At 39.9% G+C, this 12038-nt stretch overlaps 1 protein-coding gene across 3 annotated transcripts in view; it reads right to left on the bottom strand.

The window, feature by feature from the left end:
* Window positions 1-6: 6 nt before the first annotated feature.
* Window positions 7-12038, bottom strand: part of FLI1 (Fli-1 proto-oncogene, ETS transcription factor) — a 64151-nt gene continuing 52119 nt past the window's right edge. For all 3 annotated transcript variants that reach the window (XM_072425513.1, XM_072425511.1, XM_072425512.1), the window contains exons 6-9: window positions 7931-7996; window positions 5380-5442; window positions 4407-4454; window positions 7-1975 (exon numbers count right to left, since the gene is read on the bottom strand). In XM_072425513.1, the coding sequence (XP_072281614.1) occupies window positions 1446-1975; window positions 4407-4454; window positions 5380-5442; window positions 7931-7996 (707 nt within the window). In that variant the 3' untranslated portion in view covers window positions 7-1445. The remainder of the gene's footprint in view (window positions 1976-4406; window positions 4455-5379; window positions 5443-7930; window positions 7997-12038) is intronic.

Here is a 12038-nt window from a genome sequence, read left to right as displayed (position 1 = left end):
CGTAACATTGTAACGTCTTACATTGCACCCGTAACATTGTAACGTCTTACATTGCACACATAACATTGTAACATCTTACATTGCAATGTGTCTTAGATTGCATTGCAAGGAATATGCGCAGCGCACGAGGTGAATAAATCTTATTTAAATCTATCTATAATATGTAGAATGTTTCCCCACTGCTGAAACTTAGATATTGCCTAGTTTGGTCCTGGTAATATGCATTGGTATTTAATGTTTAGGGGTCCTAATAAGACACAGTGTGTTACATTGAAGGGAAACGATAGTCTCCACCAGCTTTTGCAGGTTTAAATGTGAATGTGATAAATCAAAATCATTGTATCAGTGAATTTTTTACATTTTTCTCTATACAGTTTCAGTGCTCAACCCAGAAATTGGGTGGGAAGAAAGTGTAAACAGGTGGAAGCCCCGGTAATGTGACCCAACTCATCCGTAACCACCCAAAAACACCCGGGTGGTTGCTGAAAATTGCAGGGTGGTGCACCCAACTAAAAGGGGCCGGAGATAACACTGAGCTTGTAACTTTGCACACAGCCATCTTTGGTAATTTACACCTTAGGCCCCTACACTTTGGTTGTGGGTGTTATTTTACAGATGACAATAAAGTTCTTGCAGATCTGTAAACCGTTCTCATATTGTAGGGAGGCTCTAACACTGACACATCACATTATATTATCTGCCCTTGCCGGAACACTTTGAATAAAGCCAGAACCTTTTTGTTTCAATTTCTTACTCTGTCTTGCTCTTTTCAGGAGATTTTTCAGAAAAGTTTCAGCTATATATTGCACTACTTCATTCACAATACACAGCGTGTCTTTTTTTGTATTTTGCAAGGCAGAAACTCTTCTTTCTGGAAAATATTGAAATAATAGATCCAACTTGTAAACTCGCTGAGAAGAGACTATAGAAACCCTTTAGGCACTATTCAAACTTTGTGTCAAGAGAGCATAAAAGGCACTTCCTTCATTGCAGCAACTGCAATAAATATAATGACTGCATGCAGTGGCCATTGGAATGTATTGTACTGCTGTGGGTAATACGGCCCTTACAAATGTCCTTATTTGCTGTTATTCCAGTCGGCTTTAAAGATTATCGCTGTGCAATCCAGTGCATCTGAGAATATTAAAAGTTCAAATGTCACGATTCAAATCCAATATTAGGAATTTCTTGGTTGGGTCTATTCTGTGTGTATTGGATACATTTCCATATCACATCCTTGGGTTCAATAAACAGATTCCTAGCAAGCTTGAGATAATACTGGCTCACAGAGATGACTTTCCACTCCAACAGAGAGGAAGAACAATACTGATGTGGTGTCAAGCTTGTTCACTTAGGGCTCCACGGTGTATTGGGGGATTTGGTCCGCACTATGAGATGTATTTTAGGGTAGAGCCACCAGGTGAGTTACAACACCTGACTGAAGTCTAATAGAAGCTTCCCAGGTGCGGCTGGACGTGGGTGTTAGGATGCCGAGGAACGTTTGGATTTGGGTAGATATTTGCATTTGGTGAACTCCAGTACGGTGAAGTTGGTCCAAAGAAACCAGACGACGTTACCGGCATAGAGGAAGCGTGTGATGGGACAAAGTTAACCTTCTGTTGGTGAGCATGGTAAGGCGGCATATATGAGAACTCTGATGGATACTTGTACATAGAGGTCTCGGTGGGATGAGGCTGCAACGCCTGGGCAATCCCATGAAAGTCAAATTTGTAGGCATAACGCTTGCCATGCACCTTCGTCATAATATTTTTATCATAGTAGTATCTCAGTGCCCGGCTTAACTTGTCATAGTTCATGTTGGGTTTGCTTTTTCGTTCACCCCATCTCCGCGCCACCTCATCAGGGTCTGTCATTTTGAACTCCCCGTTGGTGCCTTCCCAGGTGATACAATTAGCGTTAGCACTGTCCGACAGTAACTCCAGGAGAAATTGCCACAACTGGATCTGCCCGCTACCTGCAGGAGGAAAGAAAAATGAAATATTAATGAAGATTCTTTAAATATGAAGTTATTTCTGCCCACCCGCCATTACTTTCAGTATTCAGTCTGGGCAGTCACTTTCTGTTATTGTCTATAGCACTAAAAGTTCTAACTGCCTTTTAAATCGAAGGTAAAATTTGTGTTGTATATATTTTAAATGTAGGTCAGTTTATCTGAAATAATTTGTTAGGAATTTAACATAATATTACTGTAAAGATGTATACAGGGGCCACAGAGAAAGATGAATTGTACATTACAGAATCAGAAGAAAATGTCCCCTACAAAAGAAATTTAAATTCAAAGTTCAAAATGTAAAAGTATTCTAAAAAACCCTGACACCACCTGTACAGCTATGTACAATGCAAATCAATGCACAATGTATTTCCAGAACCTGTTGTGGTCTGGGTCTGCTGGCACCCAGTCTGTGTTGGGGTGACATTTTCATACTTCGTCATACTTGGAATATGAGATTACACCCCAACATTTCACAACAACTTGCTTTCTAGTTTGTCTTTCTCAGTACAACAGCTTACATTGCCCGAACTGTGCACACCTACACGTTCACATATTTGGTTCTGTGGTTTTCCTGCTTCCTGTGCAACTTACGTACATTTAGCACGATGATCATTAAATTACAATATGACAGAAATGAATTTTAGGTTAAATGTTACTGAAAAGCTGTAAAAATGTAAAATGCAAATAGTTGTGAACTGAGCTTTTCACTGCTTCCTCCTGAGACCATTAGATTGACCTGCTTAGTGCTTGCACACGTATACATGGGGCAAATGTTTGTGTTTATTTAAAATGGTAACAATGTACACTGCTCAAAAAGATTAGAGGAACACATCATATACCAATTTTCGATGATTGAAATAAATTGAAAATTTTTTTGATATACATTCGCTGAGAACAAAATGTAAGTGTAGAGTGAGAACAGTTAATAAAAACCAAAATCATTCACCCAATGAGGGCTGGATTCCAAAATCTTGTGTGAATTTAATCCCAATATCTCTAACTGTGGCTCAGTGCTGTGTGTGGCCCCCATGTGTCTGTATGGCAATGCCTGGGCATGCTTCTGGTGAGATGGCGGATGGTGCCCCGGGGGCTCTCCTCCCAGACCTGGATCAGGGTATCAGTGAGCCCCTGGACGGTCTGTGGCACCGATACATAATGCCCGGGATGTCTCTATTGGATTCAGGTCTGGGGAATGTACAGCCAGACAATGACATCAATCCCTTTGTCACCCAAAGCCTACATACTCTGCCCTCATGAGGCCGGGCAATGTCCTGCACCGGGAGCAATGCCCCAGGGTAAGGTCAGCAATGAGTCTGAGGATTTCATTCGGGTACTCTGTCCAGCCCTCCTATGATATTCCCACCATCCCTGGTGGGAATATCATAGCATATTAGCATATAGCAATCAGCATATTATTCACCATTTTGTCTGTCATATGTTCAGGGTGAATCTGCTCTCCTCTGTGTAGAGAACAGGTTGACAATAGTGAACCTGCCAATCTCGGTGTTCCCTGGCTAAGCCAATCGATTTGCATGGTGCCAGACTGTGAGCAGCGATGGCACTACAGGATGACGGGCCCACATGCCACTCCTATGGAGTCTGACCGTTTGATCAGAGATTGGCACACAATCTGTTGGAGGTCACTTTGTATGGCAATGCTCCTCCTGTTCCTCCTCTTACAAAGACGCAGTTGCTGGGTTATTGCTCTTCTACAGATTTGTTCCAGCCTGTGTATTTCCTCTGCATTCTTTAGTCCTGGGGGACATAGCAAACCTTCATATGATGACACGTATGAATGTGCCATCCTGGAGGATTTGACATGCCTGGGTTGGCTGCTCCACCTCATGCAACTGTACAGTTCCAGAAGTGACAAGGGTACATGCAAAATGCAAGACTAATACAAAATCAGTCAGGAAGAATAAGGAAAGAGAACTAGTGTGATAAAAACTATTCTCTATTTTAGGGTTGGCTTGTTGTGCCCCTCCTGCTCACCTATTGTTGCACCTAAGCCAGTGAAATTGATTCACAATTACTTAAAATTCCTAACTGAACAGAATAATGTCCCAGAAGTTTAGATGACTTGGTGTTACTGTGTTTTGGCACTTTTTGTGAGCAGTTTAGTTTGCACATACAGAAAAGAGTTTCTTAGAGTGTCTGCATAAACAATTACATCCACAAGGTGGCAGTGTCTGCCCAGGGAATGCTGTACTTTCCTCTATATGAGGAGTCATTGCTTTCAATGCTGAATTCCCAAATGTTACAAAGTTACATTGACAAACAATTCATTGCACATTTTAGTAATAAAATTAAAGAAATCTGTAGGGACAGTGCCAATACATCTTTACATAAGGAATACAGAGGGTGCTTGGTGTTTTACTATTTTGTTGCTCACCTGGATTTGCTAGCCTGCTGCTTGTGGGGCCCAGTATTTGGTAGGGGTCTGAAAAGAAAAACAGTTCATGTAAAAAGTATGTTCTGCATTGTGGCCTCTGCAACTGTCTCCCATTTATTGTGCATTCACCGCACACACCACGCCTTAGTGGCACACAGACAATTATAGCACACAATTCATCCTTGCAAATGTAATAGAACTTTTAACATGTTCCCTCTATAATAAATTCTATAGATTGGTTCATTTTTACTGTACAACCTAGAATATGACAAAAATGGAAACATACATCTTACAGCTCTGCTGTATCTGTACCTACAGGGAAAATAAATTTAGATGTGCGGGGGGATCTGGGCCGAGCAAATTTTGTCAGATTTGTTTTTGCACAAGTTTTCTGTTTTTAGTTTTCTGTTGGTTAGTTGTGTACATTACACATAAACAAAATGTAAATATTCCATTACATTGCAACATACTGATATATTGATATAACAACCAGATGCAGTGATTGTTTCTCCCTGCTGCATTTTTTTAAAAGTAACATTTATAAAATGGTATAAAAGAAACTTTCCCCACAATGACCAGATGCACAAATAGTCATATCTAACCTGCTGGCAACTATAACCTGACTTGTGGTGTTGAGAAACGTGAAATCCCAATCTGCCCATAAAGCAGTGATGACGCCATACACATAGTGCTGAGCTATATACATGAGGATGACTTCCCAAAGAACCAAACTATTCATTCTAAGAAATTTTACAACAGCCAGGAATAAGACTGTCCAGTTACATAACTTGATAAAGTCATGTGACCCCACATCTCCTCCAATCAGAGAGTTTTCTGTGCAGTGTCAAGCAGAGAGATCTCAATAGAACCGTATATACATAAATAACATATATAATATATAAATAGATAAATAACAACACATTGATCTCTGATGCTTTCTCCCAATATTGCCTATTGATATATTGCGTAGTACCTGGCTGTGGGCGTTGCTGTTCTGCATTCTTATTCACATTTTGTGTTCCCCCAATAGGAGGACCTGGAAGACACGGAACACATCATTACATTAAACAAAGCTGGCGACAATCATAGGATAAAAGTCAGTCATAACCTAAACCCAGCAAAGAAGCCTGTGGACAGCTGACCATTATTATTATTATTATTATTATTATTATTTTTTTTTTATTATTAATATTAATAAACAGAATTTATATAGCGCCAACATATTATGCAGGTGATACAGGAGGAGGAGAGGACCCGGCCTGAGCATCTCACTTTATAATTTTGCTGGATCTTCCGTTCTATTAATGTAAAGTAGCGTTGATGACCCCCTGCAACCCCCCCCCCCCCCGGGTCATTATTATGGGGTTGCCCCCCTTTTAGTAAAACCAAACCTTCACTCATGGGAATCATTTTTTTTATTTATCATGTTTTGTTTTGTTTTAGAGGTTCAGGTTTATTTAGGGTTGTGTTGATATAATATATATTCTGTTCTAGAATAGGAAATAAGGACTCCAAAGTGAAGCCAGATATTGAGAGATAGTTGCCAAGCCTTAGAGTAAAACCATATAACTAAGAGTGAGGAGAAAAGAAAGGCTTGTTTATGCAAACCTAAAATAGTAAAATAAAACAATTTTTATTTTCAATAAAGTTAAAACAAAGCAAGAACATATACATAGCGGGCTTATTTAAATACACTGTAAATCCGGGATGAAGCAACAATATATACAGGTCACAATCTCAAAGAAGTGAGTATTGTTTCCCGACGCGTTTGGCTTCATCAGGGGATATAGAGGCTCACATTGGTGTTATGAAGTGACCAAAAAAAAAAGTGAAAGAGAAAAGAAATTTTCTAATCCCTTGAAGTTGGAGTTGTAACAGAGCTGACTGTTGTCAGGGGGTACGATGCACTTTATTTTAGATGATCTGTATTTTAGATGATTTTAGGGTTCCTTCTTTTTTTTGGTCACTTCATAACACCATTGTGAATATCTATATCCCCTGGTGAAGCCAATGTGTGAAACGCGTCGGGTAACAAGACATTTACTCACTTCTTTGAGATTGTGGCGCGTAAATATTGTTGCTTCATCCCAGCTTTACGGTGTATTTAAATAAGCCCGCTATGTAAATGTTTTTGCTTTGTTTTAACTTTATTGAAAATAAAAATTGTTTTGTTTTACTATTATAAGTTTGCATAAACAAGCCTTTCTTTTCCTCTGACACTTTGTTATATAATTTATATTCTGCAGTATATGATGAGGTCTATTTTAGTGACCAGGATATAAAGGTGAAGGTTTATTGAGGAAAGGGCAATGACACCCTGCTGTCCCCTATGCTCCGGTGACTGAAGCTGTGCAGTGACCCCGCATCCTCACCGCTTCCCCATGATTTATTGATAACCGGACTGACAGATCCGTGCCACTGAGGACTCATTTCCTCCAGGAGGATACTTTCTGTATCCTGGGATATTTATTTATGGTCCTTACTGGGTACATTTGTCCTTTCCTTAAACCTCCTGGAAAGAGAAAGTACCTGGAGTAGCTGAAGAGGCTTTCACAGATACCCCTGAATGTTGGGTTTGGGTTGGTTGCAGTTATATTGGATTCTGCAACAAACTGTTGGGTGGTTTAAAGTGGAACAACATCTGAAATGTAGAAAAAGGTCGGTATTTATGGTAGAAGGGACTCCATATGGGCCTGATTTATTAGAGCTCTCTAAGGCTGGAGAGGATACATTTTTATTAGTAAAGCTGGGTGATCCAGCAAACCTGGAATAGATTTCTTAAATTGCTATTTGCTAACAAATGTTTTCAATCCTAGACCAGATCCATTCCAGGTTTGCTTGATTTATTAAAGCTTTACTCCAGGTTTGTTGGATCACCATGCTTCATTGATGAAAGTGTATCCTCTCCAGCCTTGGAGAGCTTTAATTAAATAGACCCAATGTCTCCATTAGAGGATTCCCCCTCATTCTTGTTATGAGACAACCCAAAGTGTTGTATTTCCCTACCCGTTCTGTTTCAGGTTTTTGCCTTAGGATACTTACATTTTTTTTTTTTTTTTGGTATTATTTTTATTCAATATATCACAGGTTAGCAAGCAGCTGTCTTTGTACAATAGGTTTAGGAAAGACCTTCTGTAACCATCAAACATTTAAAGCCAACAATGCTGAAATGCACTTTCACCCCCGTTTATCGACTTCAATAGATTTCTCTGAGCTTAAATCTCCCAAACTCACCTTGAGTAAGCTCACAGACAGAAATGAAAATAAAGTTGCATTAGAACTTCTTTCGGGTTTTCGGGTTTTATTGCTGTTCCTGTTTTCAATAAGCCCTGATTTTCGGTCCAGGTGACAGGTGTCAGACAGGACAGGAAGTAGCATAAAACTTCACGAGGGGCCACAAATATAGTTAAAAACATCCGAAATTAAAGAAAAAAGTTTTTCTTTTTTATTTGGTGCTGGATAAAATCTTAATCTGTTGTTTGCATTATCCCCAAAAATGATTTCATAGGAAAAGGGTGACTTACTTTTTGTAACAGACGAGTTCACATTATTTCCCCAGCCCGATCTCCGCACAGCGTCATATGAGGGTTCTGTTGGAAAACAAATATTCTGTGTTTAGGTTTAGTGTGTTTTAGGACAAATTCGTCATGCTCATTAGCAAAATATTGATTCCCTCCCCCATCACCGGAGACCTCCCCATAAAACCTGGCAATAGCAACAATATTGTAATTGATCCTAATATAAAGAATATCAAAATCAGGGACAGGCAACAGGAGAACTGTTCACATATTCACTCCAATGAATGTTCAGAGGTGGCTTTGATGGGCAGTTGCTCGTCAACCATAATGGTGAATCTTTTATATCCCAAATGCTGCTTCCATAGCGTATACACTACTAGTCAATCATCATCTTCACAACCACACATGTGATCTAGCCATTGTAAACTTTAAATCATTTTTTTTTTTAGCTTGAGACATTCTGGGATTTTCAGTTATATGAATATTTTGTTGAGTGTTGGCAATACAGGGTTAATAATAAACTCCCAGCCAAGATAACCAAAAATTCAGGGGGGGGGGGGGGGGGGGGGGGGGGGTGTGTAGAGCTGTAGTTTGCAGAATTACGATCCCATAGCTTGTGTGAATCTGGTCAACTTTTCTGCAATAGAGACAGCACCTGAGTGTGGCCCCCTCCCACCCTAGGGCCCCATAGTAGCCTGTGTGGGCTGCTATAGCTATAGTTACATCACTGTTTAGGTTTTATACTGAACTTTGTTTATTTTGGCAAGATGCATAATGCTGACCATTTATAAACCAATGAGGAGGGAAATCAGTTTACACCAAATATATTCAAGTTCAAAAATACTTAATATAAAAAATGTGTGACGGTAATAATGAGAGGGAACAATGATCAGTTCAGCCAAACTATGTGCTGTATTTGAGGTTCCATATGGCTTGCTCCTACTTTCTGCTCCTTTAAAAGAACCCTCAAAAGCCAAAGCTTCATCCTCACCTACCCATCTTCTTCTGTCTCCTAAACCCTCACCCACCATTCCATATCCCCTCCTATTGTGTGATACTTCCCCCACCTCCTAGATTGTAAGCTCTTCGGGGCAGGGTCCTCTCCTCCTCCTGTGTCACTGTATCTGTAATTTGTAACCCCTATTTATTTGTACAGCGCTGCATAATATGTTAGCGCTATAGAAATCCTGTTTAATAATAATATTAATAATAAAGAATTTATTTGATTTGCTTAATATAACCCTAAGCTTTTCATCTTCAAATGCATAACTAAGATCTTCCTCACACATTTTCTGTCTCTACAATTAAGTCGCAGGTTGACTCTCTCTTTAGTTTTATAATAATTGTCCATGGCTTTGATAGTAACACAACCAGCTGCTTCATCTCCTATCATAGCCAGGAATCCTTCAATTACTATTTGTTAGGCTTGGAAAAATATAGATTTTTTTTTTACCTCTGGAATTAGCGGGTTAACAAAGTCAGCGATCGCTGGAGTATTCTGGAGATGCAATGCCAGAGGCTCAGACACCACCCACGTAAATAGAGATTGTTGTAAGAAAAAAGAACGTTTTCAGCCTGACACAACTAGGGCGGCCAGCCAAACTCAGATCCCAGCGTCTGCACGGCGGAGAGGAACGTGCGGCTACACTGCACAAATTTACAATTTTCTGTCTCCCCGGAAACATTACATTTTCTACACTCATGGCTTGGCTTCCTCAAAATCCAGAACTCCATCAGGCCGGGCTCCCAGGGTGCAAAGCTTGGAGGATTGGCCCTGATTTGGCTGAAAAGTTGCCTATTATATGGACTCCTGTGCAATGTGAACATGTCAGTATTGTTCAGAGAGTTACATGATGCCTCGGTTGGCTTTGTAAAAATCTTCACTATAAATGATAGAATGACTTGGACAATGGCTTGATGTATATACTGCTCCACACAACTCCGGCTTCATAAATCCCAGCTGTATATAAAGCACAAAGAGTTGGCCATCATTCTGCTGGTATTAGCATGTGCTGCTAGTGATTTGGATTGCTTAGAACCTCATTAAACCTCAGCCAATAAAACAAAATCATTTTTAAGCCCCTATAAGTTTTACCTTGATTAATAAAGAGTTTGTCTGCTTAAAAAAATATTTGGCCTGATTTATTAAAGCTCTCTGAGGCTGGAGAGGTTACACTTTTATCAGTGAAGCTGGGTGATCCAGCAAACCTGGAATGAATGTCTTCTAATTTATTTGTTAGCAAATGTTTTCAATCCTAGACCAGATCATTTCCAGGTTTGCTGGATCACTCAGCTTCACTGATGAAGGTGTATCCTCAGCAGCTTTGGAGAGTTTAAATAAATCAGATCCAATATTTCAGCTGCAGATATGAGTTACTTGCAAAGTTCCTTAAGCACTCAAAGGCTCCTGCAGCCAAATCTCTCCAGAATGGTTCAAGCCACCCATCTGATTTCCATGGATGTTTCCAATGATAAAGCTGCATTTGTCATAACGTGCAGGCAGGGCAGCATCCCCTTTATAGCCACAGGGAGCATGCAAACCAAGGGACACAAGCACCAAGGCCTCACCACTGCTGCCCTTGTAAGAAACGTTTAGGTGATATGAAAAGCTGACATCAGCTTTATGTGGAGTGATCATTGCAGCATTTTAAGATTCAGACTTTAAATTATTGAGAAAACATTTTTAACACGATACGTGCGTACCGGCTTGCCATGCTTAGTGCAAACTTTTCATTTAGCAGCAATTACTCGGTGCAATCATCCACCCAGTTCTGAAATATTAGTATTGGTTGGAATCGGCCCAGAATCTTATTTAATCCTGGATAAGAGTACTGACTTTGCGTTACATCCCAGATAAATGGCAGCTCTAAATGTTTCTGTGTTTTCTTCCACTATATGTTCCTGCTAACAATTCATCATGTTTTGGGCCAATTTGTACATACGTCACTAGGCCACCCAAGTACCTTCGCTGGGCACGCTTCTTACTGCTGGCAAGCAACTGATCCCTCTAGAGCCACCGTTCTGCTAACGTTAGAATATATTTTAGTAAGGGGGAGATGAATAGACCCTCTGTACTTTACAACTGGCTCTCGCAGAACAGTTTCCATATGTTAGAGCAAGCAATTGTATAATAAATAAAGGGAAAATGCCCTCTCACTCCTCAGCCGTGCTTTGCTATAATTTGTAAGTATTGCTGTACCAGAAGGTATACAGGCGGAGTAACCCTTACAGAACCAGACTTGTATATAGTAGACATTGTTGAGTATTTAAAAAGCTTCTGTTATGTTTCTGAATGACCCCAATCAGGTTTTTGGATTCATAGCCTAGACTGTAAGCTCTTGAGGGCAAGGTCCTCTTCTCCCCCTGTGTCACTGTCTGTAACTGTCTGTCATTTGCAACCCCTATTTTATGTACAGCGCTGTGTAATATGTTGGTGCTATATAAAACCTGTTTATTCTTATTATTATTATTAATAATATTAATAATAATATCAATATCCAGATTTTGCAGATATTTCTAATTTCATTCTTTGTTTTCATTATTTCATAAAGCAAATTCATACCGAGGTACGGTGACACCAACTTCAGCCATCATTAGCAAGAAACAGGATAAGGAACTAAAATCAAATCTTCAGCAATATGATTTTAAAATGCATGCTGTGCTACATGATAACCAAATTCTATTGTTTTCTGAAACCAGTAAATAATAAAAATTGTTTGCTGAAGACAACATAAATGGCTCTGGGCTGGGATGACAACAAGTTTGGGATTTCAGTTGGCGGCTAAAACGAGATACCTGGATTTCTGGCAGATGATCAGGTTTGATTTTCTGCAATTTTGTTAAAACAAAAAGATGGGGAAATGTGCATGGGGTGGCTCAGTGGTTAGCACTCCGGCCTTTGTAGCGCTTGGTCTCAGGTTGTAATCTTGGCCAGGACACTATCTGCATGGAGTTTGTAGGTTCTCCCTGTGTTTGTGTGGGTTTCCTCCCACATTCCAAAAACATGCAGTTAGGTTACCTGGCTTCCTTAGACTAATTGGACTGATAATGACATATGGCTATGGTAGGGACATTAGATTGTGAGCTCCTTTGAGGGACAGCTAGTCACATGACT

This window comes from Pyxicephalus adspersus, chromosome 11 (genome assembly GCF_032062135.1).
Source record: "Pyxicephalus adspersus chromosome 11, UCB_Pads_2.0, whole genome shotgun sequence".
Taxonomy (NCBI): domain Eukaryota; kingdom Metazoa; phylum Chordata; class Amphibia; order Anura; family Pyxicephalidae; genus Pyxicephalus; species Pyxicephalus adspersus.
Note: the sequence above shows the minus strand (reverse complement) of the source record. Positions and strands in the feature narration are given on the sequence as shown.